The sequence below is a fragment of the Parus major genome, chromosome 7 (assembly GCF_001522545.3).
Source record: "Parus major isolate Abel chromosome 7, Parus_major1.1, whole genome shotgun sequence".
NCBI lineage: Eukaryota > Metazoa > Chordata > Aves > Passeriformes > Paridae > Parus > Parus major.
In genome coordinates, this window is record NC_031776.1 from 2,230,533 (window position 1) to 2,249,964 (window position 19,432).

General features: G+C 43.5%; 1 protein-coding gene and 1 long non-coding RNA gene across 32 annotated transcripts in view; one reads left to right on the plus strand and one right to left on the minus strand.

Annotated features, from left to right (window-relative positions):
- The window catches only part of LRRFIP1 (LRR binding FLII interacting protein 1), a 100,250-nt gene extending 82,182 nt beyond the window's left edge, over positions 1-18,068 (plus strand). For 22 of the 31 annotated variants that reach the window (XM_019007458.2, XM_019007462.2, XM_019007461.2 and 19 more), the window contains 5 exons: positions 83-175; positions 640-732; positions 1,869-1,961; positions 2,427-2,568; positions 4,181-7,901. In XM_019007458.2, coding sequence (XP_018863003.1) covers positions 83-175; positions 640-732; positions 1,869-1,961; positions 2,427-2,568; positions 4,181-6,504 — 2,745 coding nt within the window. In that variant the 3' untranslated portion in view covers positions 6,505-7,901. Of the gene's footprint in view, positions 1-82; positions 176-639; positions 733-1,868; positions 1,962-2,426; positions 2,569-4,180; positions 7,902-7,978; positions 10,649-12,051; positions 12,099-12,880; positions 12,999-13,425; positions 13,506-14,101; positions 14,207-15,243 lie in introns of those variants that run through there. The other 9 variants (XM_019007468.2, XM_019007472.2, XM_019007482.2 and 6 more) reach the window with 4 other exon arrangements.
- Positions 168-2,418, minus strand: LOC109022740. Its single transcript, XR_002001952.1, has 2 exons — positions 2,249-2,418; positions 168-651 (listed from the first exon to the last, which is right to left on the minus strand). It is a non-coding gene; the product is annotated as an uncharacterized LOC109022740 (long non-coding RNA).
- Positions 18,069-19,432: the final 1,364 nt, after the last annotated feature.

Sequence of the window (19,432 nt, forward strand, 5' to 3'; positions counted from 1 at the left end):
TGTGTTTGGGATTATTTTCCTCTTTTTGATGGGATGCTATTTTTGATTAATAATAATCTTGTGAATATTTCATTATTCACAGGAATTTGAGAGGGAGAAGCATGCTCACAGCATATTGCAGTTTCAGTTCATGGAAATCAAAGAGGCTTTGAAGCAGAGAGAAGAAATGCTTGCAGTAAGTAATTTATTTTTTTTCTCTTTTAATGGCTTCTTTGATTGGTACATTCCCAAATAGCAGTAGAGTGGAGAATGTGAGGCATGGAGATTTTCACTTCCTGTTCAAGTTTCTCACCAGAAGAAATGTTAATGTTTAAGGCCAAACAGGTTCAGAGCTGGCTAATGCAAATAGTACTTTCCTAAGTATTACCTTATTCTTCCTAAGTACTGCATTTTGGACAGCTGTTTGTGGAGATGCAATGGAAAATAAAAGAACTGTGAAACTTATTTTAAGTCATGTTGTGGATAATAAGATTGTCTTCAGGAGCACAGGTCCAGTTGGGATGTCAGAAACTGTGCACTGTAGATACTCATGTACTTCAGCACCTGACTTTTTTCATTCTTTGGCATCACTGCCATCTTGGCCTTCCTTGCTAACCTCTTACCTGCCTTCTGTCTTCTTGTTTTGCTCCTGCCCCTCAGGAAATCCAACAGCTGCAACAGAAACAGCAGAGCTATGTCAGGGAAATTTCCGATCTTCAGGAGACAATAGAGTGGAAAGACAAAAAAATAGGGGTAGGACTTGTCAACTCCTGCAATGTGTTCAAAGTGACACTGTCATTCTCCACCTGATCCTGCTTTTGTAAAACCCCATGGATAAAACCCTCCCTAGTGCCTTTGCTTGGTGTGGCTGTCCTATGATGTTCCCAGTGAAGTAGCAAATAGCAAGTGTTGTCTTTGGCCACTACCTTAAAATCCAAGGAAAACCCGGCAGCTGGTCTGCTCTCAAACCAAGGGTAATTGATTTGCTGTGCTGCACCATTTGCATTTGCCATATGGGGAAAGGAAGTGCTATTTATAATGCAATTCCATCAGCACTGAGTTTTTGCTTATTCAGATTTAATCTGCAGACTGAGCAGAAACTGGAGTGGGATAAAGAGGTAATGGAGCTATTTATAGGCTATTGGGATGAAAGTCTCCCTTGCTTCTCATCCCTTCCCACCACCTCTTATCAAACCCGCTCTGGTTTGCTTTTCCAGCTGAACACTGAAAGGCTTCCTGAAGAGAGTAGGAGAAAGAAATCTGGCAGCTTGCCCATGTTTGTGATGTCCAATAATTTGTAGCAGCTTGAAACCAAAACTTGTCTGATTTTTTTTTAATTGTTCTATTTGTACTTATATAGAAATACTGGGAGCGGGGAGTTCAGTAGCAAAATATGCATTTGCACATGGTGCATCCCAGACTAAGGATGACTTAATGGCAGCTTTCAAATTAATTTAAATGTAAAATAAAAAGACTCCTGAAATCCAGCAGGTCTATTTCCACACCCTTCCATTAACATGTGGGAATGGCATGATGTCTTCAGTGTGCATGCTAAAGCACAATGGGTATGGATTAGCTTGCCCAGCAGATAAGAATAAAAAGTGGACCCTCATTTGAAGGATCCCTTGGAAAGAATTGGGCTCTGAATGTCTTTGGCAAGAATTGTTGGTTATTGAAGAAGCTGTGTCTTTCTTGGATTTGAAGTCTCTCTCTCTCTGTATGCAAACTCAGTCCTTTAATCTGTAAACTCAGCCTTTTTCATCTGTGCCCCTTCCATCCCCTGAATATCTTAAATCTGCTCTCATATCTACATTTGCTTTTCATGGCCTTTACTTGTCTCCCTTCCTTTCTTCACATCTCCTCGCCCTCTGTCTGTGTTGGGAACTCAGGCACTAGAGAGGCAGAAAGATTTCTTTGATTCCATAAGGACTGAGCGGGATGACCTTAGAGACGAAGTGGTTGTGCTGAAGGAGCAACTGAAGGTATGCAAGAGGAATAAAAGAAATTTATATTCATCTGCTGACCCTTTTCCCCTGTACATTTGGGCAGAAAAATTAAGTCTAGCTCAATAGCAGCAACTCAGTTTTCATGTTGCCTATAAATTGCCATTTCAGGCATTTTCTAGATAAAGTCCTTTCCCCTACTATTGATTGAGAGTTCTTAGTGTAGGCTGGAGTATAAGGAAGTTGTTTTTGTAGGATACACTTTTCTGAAGAACATCTTATGCAGCAGATTCATGTTAAAAAAAAAAGAAAAGGGCTGGACTCACATGCTTTCTGTCAGAATGGCTGAACTGAGAACTGCAATATCTGTTCTTCCTGACTCCCAGCCATGTTTAATGGAATGATTGAAGCAATTGTTTATTTAGAGTATCTTGGACAAGAGCACTTGACAATCCTTCCCTTTCTGATCAGCAGGCTCTAAAGCATTGCTTTTGCTTCCCACAGAAACATGGAATAATCCCAGACTCTGATGTAGCCACCAATGGGGAGACATCAGACATTCTGGATAACGAGGGACACTTGGATTCTCCCCGAACTGTTGCAGGCACCACTCAGGCATTAAAGACAGGAGGGGAGGCGATGCTAGGTAAGTGCTGTGTGTCTTCTCAGCCCCTCCTGCCTGTCTGTCCTTCATTCATCCACCTTTGCTTGGATGGGGCAGTTGTTAGTGGGACAATTAACACCACACAGCATGCTCCTTCTCCAGTCACCCCCTGTGCATTTCCCTGCTTCATGTTGATTATCACTCCCAGTGTGTCGTGCAGTCTCTTCCCTCGGCAGACTTCACTTCCCCTGCAAGATGACAAAGGATGGGAATACAAACAGGACATTACAGATGAGTTAGCAGTCACTCACATCTCCATTTAAACCCTGACTGGGAAAATTGTCCCAGGATAATCCTACTGCTGCTCAGTATTTTTCAGCACATACCTTAAATAATCAGGAAAAAAAGGCGTTTTAGTTTTCTCTAAAGAGCTTGTATGTTGGTTCACTGATATCCGTGAGAACTGTGTCTGCTTGAACAAGTGCTGGGCTCTGCCAAAGCCACCAAAGGATAAATTCTTTGTTCCTGTGCTATTGAACACATAAAATTAACACTTCTGTGTTTTTACTTGTTACATTGACACTTAAATTCAAAGGATATAATTGACGTGGACAGCCTTAGGAAGGAGAAATCTGGTTGGCAAAACCTCTTTATGTTTTTATGTGGTGAATGGTCATTGGAGAGCTATTTGTGCTAGTGTAAGGAAAGAAAGTAATCTATTTGCTTTGTTGGATTTTTTTTTTGTTCTAAATGAACATACTAATAAATAGCTACAGGCAGCCAATTGTTGCAAGTGCAGGTTCTCTTGCTTTGAGCTTTTGGCTGCTTTTTCCTCACTCAGTTTCTGTGTGGAAACAATGTGGAACACCAAAAAATAAGGTAAGGGTGTATTTTTAAATGTAACATGTTTTCTACATCTCCTAATCCTATTTTTTTCCAGTATAGGTACAGCATAGACCCAAAAGCTAACAACAAACACTATTTTTTAATATCTGTTGCTTTCAAATATAAATTGAAGGAAAACTGTTACAACAAAAATAACCTTCAAAAAAACCACAAAAGTCCTCACCTCTTCAGGTGGCTGAAATAAAGGGCACAGGTTACCTGAGCTTTGATGTGTGTTGGGAGGTCTGAAGAGCCAAACCATTAGCTTGCCAATCAGATTTTACATTCAGTGTCTGTCCTGTGCACTGATGATGCCTGTCTGAGATTCTAAAAGCAAAATATTACTGAATAATCCTTCATAATTCCATTTTAATGGCATCAGACTCCTGCATGGATAGAGGGTGTCAGGGTTAAAGTTGTAGAGAAAATTGCTGAGGAAAATCAGTCCTGCAAGTATTGCTGTTAAATTGCTCTGCTTCAACCAGTTGTTCTCCTCTACGAAAGCTGTCATTCCCACAGCCAAGAGCATAAACCTCCTCTTTTACAAAAACACGAGCCAGCACCAGAGACTTCTTGCTTTGAGAGGGTGGTGGTGAGTTTCACTGATCAAACCCCCTGGATCCTTACTAATTCAATCGCTGCTTTGCCTCACAAAATTGGCAAAAGCTGATCTTTTATTAACCTGTTCTTCTCATTCTGTCTTTCGGGTTTTAAGTGGGGAGGTGAGAGCTGTGGTGTGGCCCCCTCAACTTTCTCAATGGTCTTCTAGGCAAAGCCAATGAAGTGGAGATGAAAAATGAGATTTTGGAGGATGTGGGGAAAAGAGAAATCTTGCAGAATACTGAGCATGAGGAACACAAAGAGGAGTCTGAGGAGGAGGAGGAGGAGGAGGAGGAAGTACAGACATTGCATGCTGCTGAAAATGCAAAGGCAGAACAAATGGTTGAAGAACGTGATGCCCTGCCAGCAGTGATGTTACCAGAGAGTAGGTTTGCAGAGCAAGCCCAAAGCCTTACAGAACCTGTGTCAGGGGGCACTTCTTCAAACACTGACAGTGACACAGATGGCTTGAGAAAGGTCACAGAGTCCAAGGGCACAGCAGTCCAGCAGCCAGAGAGTACAGAGGCTGAACACCATGACTTGAGTGCAAGGACAAATGAGAACTTGGAGCTGGGCTCTCTGCAAGGCCACCAGATTTTTGAGACTCCTCAGGAAATGTTTTGTGACTCAGGTACAGAGCAGGAACTGGGAGAAGCTGCACCCAGCCAAGGAGAGCAAGAGGATCTTAAAACCAGCCATGCTTTGAATGATAATGAAATGGATGAAGGATCTGACAGTACAAGTGAGAGCAGTGAGCTGGTTTCTAACCAGGCAGGGCTACCTGAGGGAGTAGTGGCAGGCTTGCTTAGGGAAGAGGGAAATGTGGAGAGTTCCACTCCAGAGGAGCCCCAGGACTCAGAAGAAAGTGCTGAAAACAAGGTTGCAAATGTTTTGGAGGAAAAGTTTGTTGACTGCACTGATGGAAGCAGTGATAAAACAGCAGGTGACAGGGCTGAAGAAGAAGATGAGCTTGGGAACACGGTTCAGGGTCAGCCAAGGGAAACTGAGTCTGTGGGTTTGGAGGGGGCAGAGCCAAGTGAAAGGGATGTCCCAGCAGAGCCACTTGAAAAGGAAGGTGGAGAACATCAGGCATTCATCCAACCAGCTTCTTCAGAGGACAGTCCTTCAGCATCCCCAGAGGAACCAAGTACACAAGGTAAAACTGAAGATGGAAGTGCTACAGCTGAGAAGGATGGACAGAAGGGAGGATTGATGGAAGAGCTGGAGAAGTGTTCTGCTGAAACAGCAGAGCAAGGTGTGGCACCTGTGGAGGCAGGAGGCTCCATTCCTGAGGAAAAGGGAAGTGAGCTGCAGCAGGCACAGCCAGGAACAGAGGTTGTGAGAGAGGTGACCACTCAGGAAACCCATTCAGACCTGAGTCTTTCAGATGATGAAATTAAGGAGTCAGAACTTGAAACAGGGGATGAGGCTGGGGAAGGACAGGAAAGTAGGACAGAATGGGTAGAAGATTTGAATCTAAAGGTAGAGGTTCAAACAAGTGAGTGTAGTGAAGAAACAACAGGTGGTACAGAAGGAGAGAAAAATGTTCCTTTAGAGGGTGAAGTGCAGAAGGTGGTTAAACAAGTAGAAGGTGAATCTAAAGAGGAGTCAGGTGTAGGCATCACTGAAACGGCTGAAAACAAAGCCAGTAAAGAAACACTGAAAGAAAATCAGCAAGAGGTAGAGCTTGCAGACCAGCCTGGTGGGGAATCTGCTTCTGAGGAAGGTCCAAATAATGCCCTGGCACAGAAACCCATGCAGGATGAAAACAGTGAAGAAGTTAAATTGGAGGAAGGTGTAAATGACTCCCTGGCACAGAAGCCTGTGCAGGATGAAAACATTAGAGAACAAGTTAAATTGGAGGAAGGTGTAAATGACTCCCTGGCACAGAAGCCTGTGCAGGATGAAAACATTAGAGAACAAGTTAAATTGGAGGAAGGTGTAAATAATTCCCTGGCACAGAGGCCTGTGCAGGATGACAACATTAGTGAACAAGTGAAATGGGAGGACCAAACAGAGGAAAGCCTGGAAGATGATGGTGATGCATTTGATTTTGATGAAGAGTCAAATCAAATACTAGAATCTGATGAAAAACGTGATGGAGAGAAAGATGATACACAGGGAGAAGAGGGTGATGGAGCAAATGGTGCTGTTGGAAAAACTGCCCACACAGACAAAGCTGAAGAAGAAACAGACAAAATGGAAACCAAAGATGCCTTGACCAAAGGTGAAGTCCTGCAGCATAAAAAAGAAGAGCCTGAGGAAACAGGGTGCTTGCAAGGGGAAGCGTCGGGGAAAACTGATGAGGAGGCTGATGTGGAGGAAGATAAAATCAAATTATCAGATTCTACTAAAGTGGGAAAATTACTGGATCAAGATGTTTCAGAACAGGATTTGGAAAGTGCTTTCATTAAGAGGGCTGAAAGCAGGGAGGATTTGCAGGCTGGTAAAAGGAGTAAGGGTAGATCCAGAGATGACTGTACAATCTCCTGAGTTCAGAATCTCAAACCTACGTGAGTTCCATGCCCTGTGACCAATCCCAGGACACAAACATGCACTTTGCACAAGACATCAGACCTTGGAATACTCTTAGAGCTTTGTAGGTAACTCAGCATAAAGCATGGATGTGGTAATGATGCAAGTATTAAGTTATTCACTGTCATACCCAGCCACTCAGCCAAGAAATGAGTGAGTTTGGTTTTGCTGTGTCTCAGGTTGAAAGCTTATCACCTGATAAGGAAGCTTCACAACTTGACTACTCAAACTATTATGCAATTAAAGTACCTCTAGTGTGGATAGCTGCTCCTGGGGAATTTCTGCAGGATTTTTTTTTATTTTATTCTAGCCTAGTTGATCAATATCTTGAATGTACGTTGGGCCTTTGTGAACTTATGCACATTATGCTTACTTGTACTTCAGTCTACAGCAAGTACATTAACTCTTCATGAAGGAACTCAGCAGATCAGCCACCAGTGTGGTGAAACTTCTTTCAGAATGATTAAAGCCTCTGAACCAATCTCTTTTTTAAGATGAAGAAAAAAATATCTTTTCATTCCACCTTGTGTGTATTTCTTATACAGTCATATCCTAAAATATAATTAGATCACTGTGAATCTGCTTAGTCTGAGCACTTTGGAAGAGCAGTACACAGTTTGGAGAAAGTGCAACATACAGGTCTTAGTTTTCTGAAAGGAATAAATATATACATGTTTACTTATCTAGGCACTTTGCACCACAATAGGCCTTTTACACCATGTCTCACATGGGGTTTTTATTTTTTCCAGAGAAAGCATCAATACACACTGTAATGTGTGCTTAGGTTTGCTATCAAGTACTGTCTAGATATGAATATATAAAATATATATTTTTCAAAGAAGGTTTTTGTTTAAAATTATATTTGCTTACTGCATTAATTTTATTTTATTTTTTTTGCAAACTCTGATTCTGAAAGAATGTTTTTATCCCTGAAACAAATCTTCTCTCTTCCCTTCTGGAAAGAAGATAACTTTGCATGTCTTAACTCTTGGTGGATATCAAACCAAAACTGTTGTTTTGTGTACTAGCCCCCCTGTGCCTTTTGGAAGAGCTGGATTGCTTTGAATTGCTGGCATAAATTAGGCTCTTGGACTCCCTTGCTGTATTTCCCCTTGCATCTCTGCTAGTGCTTGGGAGGAAGAGCATGTTTTGCATATATGAATATTCATTTAAAGTGTTAAGCAATGAATGTCCATGGGGAATGCAGATGGATGGATGGTGTGGGCTATGGAAGGCTGTATTTGTGTTGATGTTACAAAGTTGTCAGAGCACGGACAGACTGCAAAATTTGAAGATGTATATCAAAATGTACTGCTGTATGTAATTTAAATAAACATATTTTATACTTGAAAGTACCTGTCCAGACCACTGTTTCTAAACCTGCACAAGGAGTTATTTAAACCTGTGTCATTTCAACACCATTTTTCTGCAGCTTTTGTTCAATTTATTGCCTTGTGCTACGTAGCTACAAGAGCCATCTCCCTAGGACTGGGCAGCCTCGGGGTTTGAGCACCTTGAATATGTGATGGCACCTTAACTGTAGAGCTCTAACAGGTCTGTAACCCTGTAACTCCTTTCATGTGGCTTCTCTCCAACTTACAGCAGATCCACCATGGTTTCTGTAAGTATTGGCAGTTGTTCCTAAGGGTTTACACTAGATGCTAATCCAAAAAGTCATAGATCTTATAAGCATTTCTTATTAGCATATAGCAGTGTTTATTTAAAGATTTGGCTCTGCTGTACTCTCAACAGTAATATGTGGCTTTAATGTTGGAAGTGGGGTTTAACTGTTAAATAGACTTAAACAGGTCATTAAATGTTCTTGCTAGGCTTCACCTGTACTGTGGATGGATCTATCAGAGTTATTAGGGAACCTGTCTAATCTATATCCTGTATTTCTTATGAAAATATATATATATATAATCTATATTGTGTGTTTCTTAGGAGTTCATTTCTGATTTTAAATAGTTTTTTTCCACTTCAGAAAACACAGCATCTTTAGGAGCATTCCTTTTCAAAGCCAAGTCACAGGAGCAGAAACACCTCCAATCTTACCTGTCCATGTGGCAGCTTTGATCCCACTCCCAGTGTAACTGGGAGCAAGAACATGGAGAGACAGTGCAGAGTAGCTGCTGTGCCAGAAGTCCATCCTGGAATGTGGCAAATCAGTATGTGACCCAAGGATGAAACTTTAGTCTTCCAGAATAACCCCAAATACTTGCTGGGTTTTCTGGTCATCACCTAGTGGCACATAAATGCTGCAGCCCAGGTTTGTGCATATCAGAGCTAGCCTGAAATGCTTTCAAAAGCAGTATCCCAAGAGACTCACCTGATAAAAAAGGTGAATAAATAGTGAAAAGGTCTTGCTCAATACCTTCTTTACTATAGATAAGAACAGTCCTGTCCCCCTCAACATCAGGACTGCAAGCTGGTGTCATCCAAATCCTGTGCTATCCCTGGCAGTGTCCCTCTTCTGGGAAGGGCAGGAAAGCTTTTTCTCATCATCCAAAATAAATGGACAGATCTGGAGAAGGAATATTGTCCAACCAGCTCTGACAGCTGGATTCTTGCAGGCTGTTCTGAATAGCTGCTTGGGGCTGGGATTTCATGGGATGTTTTTTCCATCCTCCAGGAGCAGTTTAGCCCTTCCATTTACATCAGGGTTAGTTACATCCTGGGCCACATCACGTAAATGATGCAGGTAAAACCAGCTGCCTCCCATCCCATGCTCCTCTCCAAGTGGAAAGAGACATGGAGGATCTGTGGCTGATTTGGGAGTTTTTGGTGCCACCAGAGCAGCCCTGAGTAAGCAATGCCTCGAGTCACCTGCAATGCAATGAGATCAGTCACTGGACATAGAAACTGTGGCAGAACTGGTCAGCACCACGCTCACCCCTCTGTGTCCTGCTCCCTCACAGGCCCCATCTCCTCCTCAGTCCTCTGTTAAACTCTGTGCTGTGAAGGCCATGAACTGGTGCAGTGAGTACCCTGGGAATCACCTTTCCAAAGTTAACTGAGGTGAATGTCATACTCTAATTATTCACTGTAGTAGTATCTTTGTATATGGAATAAGGATAATGACTGTTACAGATGAGAATTTTAATTAGCTGCTTCCTGTCCTGATTCAATAGACTGTTCTTTCCTGCTCACCTCTTCTCAAGGTCCTCAGATTTGTTGGAAAAGTATCTCCCAAATGCAAAATTAAGGTGACTGCAGAGTAAGTTTTCTGTGTTAGTTGTGGGGGTTTAGGAGAAGTGAAACCCAAGAGACCCTCATCTCTACAGGCAGAAAACTTTTCTATGTGAATAGAAGTTTTAGCAAACTGATTTTTTTCCCTGATCTGGTAAACCCTGCTGTCTGCATGTCCTAGTGGGGTGAACAGATGTCTGTAATGAAGGCAGAGAGAATTTGAGGGTGAGATCAAACTTGAAGATTCACCCCAAAATGCATCCTTTTGGCAGGAAAAGGGCTTTGGGGAAGGCAGTGTGCTTCCTCACTGGAAGCTGGAAGAGGTGTCCCTTCTTCAGCCAGGTAGATTTCACCCCACAGCAGTGGTTGTTTTAATGGAAGACACAACTTTCAGGATCAAAGAGCATTTCTTAGCCCCTTTGGAGTCAGGAAGTTTGGGCTTGCCTTTGCAGTGACTTTAAGGTTTCCTGCTGCACCAGTCCTCATTCTCTTTCCAATCCTTGGAACTCCATTTCTCAATCTTTGCTGGCCTGTAAATCACAACACAATCTTTTGAGTCCAAATATCTCCAACCTGTTTGCTGTTCTTGCTTTCTTCATTGACCTTTGTTTTTCTTCCTTATCTTTCATCTTTGCAGAATTTCTGCTTTTTCTTTCCTTCCCATATAGATCTGTGAGATTGTTTTATAATATAAATAAATTGTTCTATTATTTTGAAGGGGTTTCTAATAGAAAATTTTGCTTGTGGGTGGTATTTGCAAAAGAAAAAGTGGGTTTGGATTTTTTTTTTTGTTTTTTCATATCAGTGCTCAGGTGCAGCAATGTTGGGTGTGTTACAAATGGATGGGAAAAAAACCAAAAAGAATAGGACTTCAGGAGGTTCAAAATTAGTCCACAGATCTGCTGAACTGGGATATCACACTAAGATCTGTGTTTGGGTATTGCATCAGATAAAGGTAAAGGTTTTATTCCATGCTCTGGAATGGGAGGTGTGTATTCCCAGGAGAGGAATGACATGCCACATTAAAGGACTCTACATGTCTGCTGTACAGAATGACTTCCATTGGGAAACCAGTTTCCACCATGATTTGATTGAATAAAGACTCTTGATTCCCTTTAAGTGCATGTGCTAACAAGAAAAAAGGGAGAACTACAAGACTTTGGCCTGTTCAGAAGTTGTCAACAAAGAAGAAATGGTATTTTTAAAGCTCTTCAAAAATATTTAAGTCTGTCTATGAGTAGAATTTAGCTGGTAAAAGTCCACCAGGCTCTTATGTGTAATTTATCTTGCTTTCCTAAAGTTTACAAAAAGATTTTTTTCTTGAGTGACCTTTGGATTCTAACCATCTAATCAGCAGGCCAGACCTCAGCTGTGGAGTTGTGCTCTGAACAGCCTGGGCTCTGCACTGCTGGCAAGGGAGGCCAGCTGAACAAACCTGCAGTGAGACCCAGCTGAGGTCAACAGATCCTCTCCTAATGAGTGTATTTGAATGTGATGTTGCAGTGTACTTCTGCCTGAGGTGTACCTGAACAAACTGAGCTTGTTAATTAATGAGGTCATTTGGGTGGTAAGAAAATGTACTTTCTCATTTTTCAGCCCTTAATGGGGAAGGAAAAAAAAAATGAAGTTATTTGGATGCTTCCTTTGGAGTTCTGTTTTCCAGCTGTCTGATTCTGTAGAGTGCACTTTATTAAGGATGGCTGCACATACCCATGTGCTGATCTGTAGCACTTCCAAGCCCAAATGTAGCACAACAGTTGGTGCAGTTTGTCCATTGACTCTTGGTTGATGTTTGACCTGGAGAATTGACTGAAGAGAAAATAGAGTTTTACCAGACTGCTGCGTTCAAAACACAAATAATTTGACGGGCAAATGTTTTTCTGGTCATAATATTGGAGCTAAAATGTCACTGCCATGTAAAAGAATTGAAGAGTTAAAGTGCAGAGAATGTGCTTAGCTGTGATTATAGGTGTTTACAGTATTGTCATTGTGTTAAACTCTCAAGATTTGTGAGATTTTGTGTTGCAGTTGTGCTTGACCCTAGAGTTCTTGCATGCTAACCTAACGTAGAAGATTAGCCTCTTTGCATGCAGCTGGCTGCTGCTACTGCCGGGACAAGCATGTTCTGTGAGAATGCCATAACTGCCCTGGCTGCAGCCCCCTCCCAGCCCCAGCTGGGCCTCCTGTCCTGTGGTACGTGCCCTAACTCCCCCCATCAGTAGTCACTAACCTGGACGGGTCAGTCTCGTGTCTCAGATGCGCTCCCCGATGCGCCGCGCGAGCAGCCAGCACTGAACTCTGCCCTTTCTCTTCCAGACAGGCTGAAAAAGCTCATTGATGAACGGGAGTCCTTGCTAGACCAGGTAAGCACAGGGCAAGTGAAGATCAGTAAAGGATTCAGAAAATGAAAATAGCCCCAACACAAGGTGTGGAGCAGCACTGCTGAGGTGTGGCTGCTCTTGATGAGGATTTGCTGCTTTGCTGGCCACTCTGTTCTTCCTGCAAAACCTTCCTCCTGTGTGTTAACTCAGGGTACATGGACAATACGTGTACCTCTTACTTCTGAATAATAATCCTGCAGGTTGGCCAAGCCCAAGGGAAAAACAGGCATGGCTCACAAATCATAGAAGCAAATTTTCTTTCCAAGACTAAGCCCTCCCCTTTGCTGGGTCTGTGGGTAAAGGGGCCGTTTGGAAAGGTTTGTTGGAGTAATTGCAGATGGGTAAAGAACAATTAAAGGAATTCTTGCTGGCACCATGGTATTCCATAGGGGCTAAAAATTCAAAAAAAATTCAGCTGATCTGTTGTCCTGCAGGACACTTTGGCCTTGAGACTCACACGCAACCAAACACAGCTTTGGGAGTTTTTAGGAATGTTTTACATTAACGTGCCTGCAGGAGATTTATGGCTTTTCTAAGAAACCAGTCATCTTGCACTCATTGTTTTGGCCCTGAACTTGTACATAAGCACTGACGTGCAAGATTTCATGAGTCAGTTGCCAAAAGAATTTCTAGAATGTTATTTTGCAACAAAAGGTTTTTTGGAATTTAGGTTTAAAAAATAAGTATTTTTTTTTAATAATGCTGGAGTGAATTCGAGCCACAATTGCCCTTGGTGATTTTAATAACTATTTTCTTTCCTTCAGATTAAAAAATTAAAGGGACAACTGGAAGAAAAGCAAAGGAATAGCAAGATGGAAAATACACAGTCTGAAGATGAAGTTCTGGAAAACGGGACAGATATGCACATGATTGACCTCCAAAGTGAGCTGTGTTTTGATTTTAGGAGAATTTTGTGCCCTGCATGTGAGTGAGAAAATGTATCCGTTCAATAATAAGCACATGGCTCTGAGTAAGAATGAGCCTTCATTCCAAAGGAGCTTTGGCCCAGGAGCAGCCATGCACCTCTACAGAGGTGAGGGAATTAGGAGCCTTTGTTTAAGATTGCAGTTGGAAATCTCTGTTATTTCTCCTCAGCAGAGCTGGGGTGAGATCAGATCAGTTCTGCCTTCAGAGTGGTTGGCAGGGAATCAGGCAGGACTGGGAATGGTGCCTCTGCTGGGCATTTAGTGACAGAACCACTCTCCCACTGCCCCATGTAGATCCCTGATGCATGGAAATTTTATGACAGACTTGTTAGAAACTGTTCACACTTGTTCTGACATCTCTGATAAATCTGTGATTCTTTTAGGAGATGCCAACAGACAGATCAGTGATCTCAAATTTAAACTAGCAAAGTCTGAGCAAGAGATAACAGCATTGGAGCAGAATGTAAGTTTTTGGCTTGTTCTGTTTGTTCAGGCATGGTGAGAATACAAAGAGAAAGTGTGTTTTGATAAATGAAATCATGTTTACTGTGTTTTTTCCCTTAAAGTAATAAATTTATTTTAAGTGTTGGAGCATGAGGGTTACTATGACATTTAGGTATGGGGAAGAAGGAATATATTATTCCTCTGTACTGGAGAAAGAATGTAAAAGTACCTGATGAATTCTGCTGAAAACTTCCTTATGCCTAGCTGTCAACAGGTTTTAAATGGTTCCCAGCATGTGATGTGATAGAGACAGATTTTGTACACAGCTGTTCCATTTTGATTGTTTGCTCTTGTCCAGGGTACATCAGCAATGCTCTTGCTAAGAGAAGTTTACTCAATGGACTGTATTTTTTGTTGCTGGAAGCATATTTAATACGGTTGTGTATAAAAGTTACTGTTGCCAGGTTTCCTTGGTGTTGTTTTTTTTCCCCTGAAAACATGCCTTTATTTTATCCAAGAGGAGCTAGCATCTCTCTGGGGTACCAGTGGAAGAGTAAAGCTTCAGAGCAACTTCTTGGTACATCTTCTAATTCCCCACCTTTGTCTTCACCTCAGGTAATACGACTGGAAGGCCAGGTAGCCCGATACAAAACCGCTGCTGAAAACGCCGAGCGAGTGGAAGATGAACTGAAGGCAGAGAAACGCAAACTGCAGAGAGAGGTAACTCCACCTGCAAGCTGTGCCAGCTCAGCCTGCTCCATGTGGGGAAACCTGCCTCCCTGGGGAGTTTCAGGGGAGGAACCACTCTTCTTGGCACAGCAAGGGATAAGCATTTAATTTCTATATTGCTTTGATTACTCCTTCTAAATGCACAACCAGATTTTCAGCACTCAGACTGGAGTACCAGTCACGGCTGTGAGCTCCCACTGCCTTTTCAGCATTCCTTCCTAAACTGACTTGCTAAAGGGATGTGAGTTGTTCTTTGTGAGCCTGTTTTCCTTGCTCTGCCAATCTGTTCAGGCCTGTTTGGGGTAGTGTGGCTGTCCACAGACTCTGACCGTGCCTCTGTCTGTTTAGAGCCTGAACAGCTTTATCAGCTTCTCTCTCACTTCCTCCTAAGGTGATTCTTTGATTTTTTTATTTTTTTTTGTCAGTATGGCTCCTTGCTTGTTCTAAATACTCCTTCTTCTTTGCTGCCTGTAAATACTGTTCTGTGCAGGCCACCTCTCTCCCCCTATCCTGATCCTGTGGTGGGTTTTACAGGAAACTGAGGCTCTGAGTCACAGCTGTGGATAGAGTTCTAGGAACCAGGAACATGAAAACTGAGCAGTGAGACAGGTGTACGTGACCCAGAGCCTCGTGCCTCTGGATTGAGGGAAATTCATGTGATTGAGGGAATTCAAAAATGTGATTCTCTGGGAATCTCCTGTTCCACAGGAGTAACCTTCTCTCCGTGCTGACTGCCTCAAGATACATGGTTCTATCAAGCCAAATCCAGACTTGGGAGATCACATTTCTTCTTAACTTGGCCTTCTTTATTCATTATTTTGTAAATACCCTGGGTTCTTGGCAGTGTGCTTAAACACCTGTGTGTGTGGCCTGCAAAGCAGTTCAACTCTGCTGAAGGAATTTTAACTGCTTTGTGTTCCAAGTTGGTATGGTCAGTTACTGCTGGAGACTGCAAACCTTGCTTTGCCTTTGGAAAGGGATAACACGGTGAAAGTTACGGTGTTTTTCTGCTTCCTTCCTTCCTTCAGCTTCGTTCAGCACTGGATAAAACCGAGGAACTGGAGGTCAGCAATGGCCACCTGGTGAAGAGGCTGGAGAAGATGAAGGCCAACCGGAGCGCTCTGCTGTCCCAGCAATAGCCACCCCCTCCCACGGGAAGCACCGCTCCTCGGAACCGGAACGACGCCGCAGCCGCTTCTGCGTCCTGCTGCCCGGGACGCTTCGTGTCATTGCCTTGTGAGACCAGGCCACCCCAACACCTGCTCCGTGCCTCCCAGCCGGCGTCTCCCCACGCAGATCCAAGCCTCTGCTGCACTACATCCATAGGAGGAGCTGATCCCAGTGGCTGTGCCCGCGGGAGCCCTTCCACGCCGAGCTCTGGGGACATTCGAAGTACAACACGTAAGAAGCACATGGAATTCTCCATCCACAGGGCACAGCAGCCATTTATTGCCATTTAAAATGGCACTCAAAGAAAAAAACATTTTGACTGGAATTTTGTGTCTTGCTGAAAATTTTAAAACAAACACTGTAAGTTTGGGACTTTTCTCATGACAGTATCTGTAATTTAGTGACTACGGTAGAGTTATTCATAGTAGGTTTTTCATTTACAAATCACTGTGGAACCACAAGCCATTACAAAGCAAAACTCCTTCAGTGGAAACCATGGAAGAAGATGGTCTTGGAAGCAAAAGTGACCTTAAATGACTTTGCCAATAAAACAAATGTGTTCGGAGGGATTTTTGCACCAGTAGAATCGTGAGACTCTTTTATTTCAGGGTAAATAGGCAATAGCAGCTTCATTGAATTTTCAATTTTTATTTGTATTATTTAATCCCTGCTCTTGAAGTAAATGACTTTTAAAGGATGTAAGGTTGCATTAATAAACCAGCATAAGGCCGTGTTTTCAGAAATGGTGGGGGTTTGCACTTAGATCGCTCTCTTTGGTGCATTTATCGAAGCAAGTGTCATTTGCTTAAACAAAATATGTAATGGGTTTTTTACATCAGAAACTATCTGCTGGTCCATGGCCTACTAGGAAACGATGCCGCTACAAAATACAAGTCTGATTTTTAAAAGAATAACTGATAAGTAAAGAAGCACTTTAGAAAATATTACTGCCTATGGGTTTTCTACAGCTACGGAAGTAGCGAGTTATTTCCTTCTAAGATCAGTGCCGAGGTTTTCCACTTCTCACGCGGAACAGCGTGACCAGCTGAGACGCTGCGGGCGATTCTCGCGTCTGTGAGAACGGCACTCGACTGGCACTACAGCTCTGGTTTGTCAGAACTCATTCTGAATGTACTACTCAAAGGAGAGCAGCAGCTACCCCAGGAATAAAGCTGCCCGTCCCACCTCAGCCCTAACAGGAAAGCCAGTCCCTCTGGGATCTGCTCACGTGGTGAAGCAGCGTCTCCTGTCCCACGGGAGCGACCGTGACTGCCTCCAGAGGTTCTACCAAGCCAAATCCAGACCCAGGAGATCACATTTCTTCCTATCTTGGTCTTCAGAACCTGCGATCCAGGGCTTTCCCCAGCCTCCTCCTCGCAGGCAGGAGGTTAGAGTAGGAACCGCTGCTATGTTCAACGCAAGGGGATCGCTGGTATCTTCCTCAAGCACCTTCACAAATTAAATAAACCAAAACCACTGTCTGAATGTGTTTCTCTGGTTTGGCTCGAAAACAACACCCTCATCTCTTCCCAAGTGCACAGTGAAATTTAGGAATCGAGTACTGAAATTATTATTCCAGGAAAATGGATGAAGAAGGCTTTTTTTGTGCCCCTGGGGAATTAAGGATGTCCTTGTTGATGAAATGTGGTGAAACATGGGGATGGAAGGAATCTTTTTTAATTAAATTTCCGCTCCAGTTAGGGCTTCGGGTTGTTGTTTTTTGGGTGTTTTTTTAATTGTTTTTGAGAGGAACATTCAGGTGCAGAGCCAGGTTTCTTGTGGAATACCTCAAAATGGCTGTGGATACCAATTTACAATTTTCTGTGCTTGACTTGTGTAATTTCTGGTGTACAAAGCCTCGGGGGCCTAACAAACCAGGGGTTTTCAGAATGCAAACAAAACGTGCTAAATACAACATCTTACCAATGGTAAGGTGTGCGATTGCCACCAGTAATCATTTCATTTGTGGCAGCAGTGAAAGCTGCCTCTCCTGGCAAGGCTCAGGAGAAACAACCCAGCAACCAAGCGTTGGCCCAAAAGGCAAAAAATAACACTTTGTTCATCAAAAAATGTTTATCATTTTGAAGTAGATTTCATCTCGCACCCCATAAGCATTAACTTCATGACGGAAACCAGATGTGTATTTCAACCTGGATATGCTCTTAGTAGAAACCTTTGTGTGTGATAAAGTAGGTGAATGTTGAAGCCACGTTTTCCCCCCTTCCCCCTAACTTTCAGTATGACTTAGCGTTAGAATAAGGGAAGAAAAAGAACTGCAAACTGTTCTATGTTTTTCTGTGAAGAATGTACAACAACAGGGCTTTGAATGGTGATAATAGCACATGTCCCAGTCCTTTTATTTGAGCCCCAAATGAGAGCACCTTGGTACCCTGAGAGCAGGGCTGAGGTGGTGGCAGCCGGGCGAGGAACAGCTCCTGGGGGAACCAGGCCGGGTTTTCCTAGAACTTCTGTTTCAATTTGTTATCCTCTATATTAGTTTAAAATGTTAAATGATTTTTATCCTTTGCAAATGGAATGTTACCCAAAATGGTTTTGTTTTTGTTTCGGGGTTTTTTTTTCTCCCAGTCGCTCTATCTCTCATCTAGGAGATGTGAGCGTGGAAAAGGAAATTCATTATGAGCAGAACTCGCCAATAAAATGTCACTTGTTTGGGTAGTTTTTATGGAGTGGTCTGTCCGTGCTGATGTTACAAGTTCTCTTGGAAAATACAGACTTTCAGGGTGATATGGGTGTAACAGCTCATTTTCCTTTTTGACACGTTGCTGCAGGATCACACAAAGCATGAGTGACACCGGTTGGAAAATGTACAAATTCAGGGGCTTGTGTGACTGAGGGCACTGGTGTGAGACATACCTCCAAATATCAACATTTTTAGTGGCAGGGTGCACAAACACCTCCAAATTTTGACATTTTAATGGCCAAGTGCACTTGGGGAGGGGGAGGACAGGGACAGTCCCCCATGAGGAGAAATTTAAATGATATTGCTAATTGGATTAATTCTCCACTTTCATTTATGGTGAGCATAGAGGTAATCCATTGTAGCTTTCCCTGGAAGAATCCTTTACATTACGAAGACTCCTTCACAACAGGAGGCAGCTTGGTTCATCAAAAATATGTTATTATAGTATTAAATGTTCTCTTGCCCTGATGTGTTACCAGAGCAGTCACTTACATGAGAGACTAAGCAGGAGGGTAGTGCTTGTCTTGGCTTTAGATTCTCTAAACCATTGCATGTCTCTGAAGGTTAATTTTAGGCAACTGAGTGATGTTTGACACACTTCATTACGACCTTTACACGTAAGTGTTTAAAGAAAGAAGCAAAGCCCCTTGCACAAATAACATGTACCTGTGTGGCAGGTAGGTTTGTCTCCACTCCTGTAAACGCACTCCTTCAGGCTAACAACTTTCAGGTAGGTTTTAAAGTGTGCCATTGGAGGTTAGAGCTGAATAGTAGGAAAAGTTCTTCCCCCAAAGGGTGGCTGGGCACTGAACAGGCTCCCCAGAGTCAGGGTCAGGGCCCCAAAGCAGAGTTCAGGGAGCTGCCAGAGTTTGGACAATGCTCTCAGGCACAGGGTGAGATTACTGGGGTGTCCTGAGCAGGTCCGGGGGTTGGATTCCGTGATCCTCCCTTGCAGCACAGGATATTCTGTGATTCTGTAGCAGCCGGACGAGGGCTGCTGCGCTCCCTCCCCGCCGGCTGCGCTCTGGTCTGTCCGCGCTTGGCGGCGGGAGAGCCGTGAGGGGAGGGAAGGGTCCGTGAGGGCAGAGAAGGGACCGGGAGGGGAGAGCCGTGAGGGGACACGGGGGGTACAGCTTCTGAGGGGACATGGCGGCTCCGCTTTTGAGGGGATACAGCGGTACCGATTCTGGGGGAATATGGCGGCTCCACCTCTGAGGGAGCTGCACGCGGCGAGAGCGGGCTCCGCGCTGGCCAATCAGGCGTCGGGGCGCTGCGCGCCTCAGCCAATGAGCGCGGGGCGCGGCCGTGGCGGGCGTTGGGCGCGGCTGTGGCGGGGCCGTGAGGCG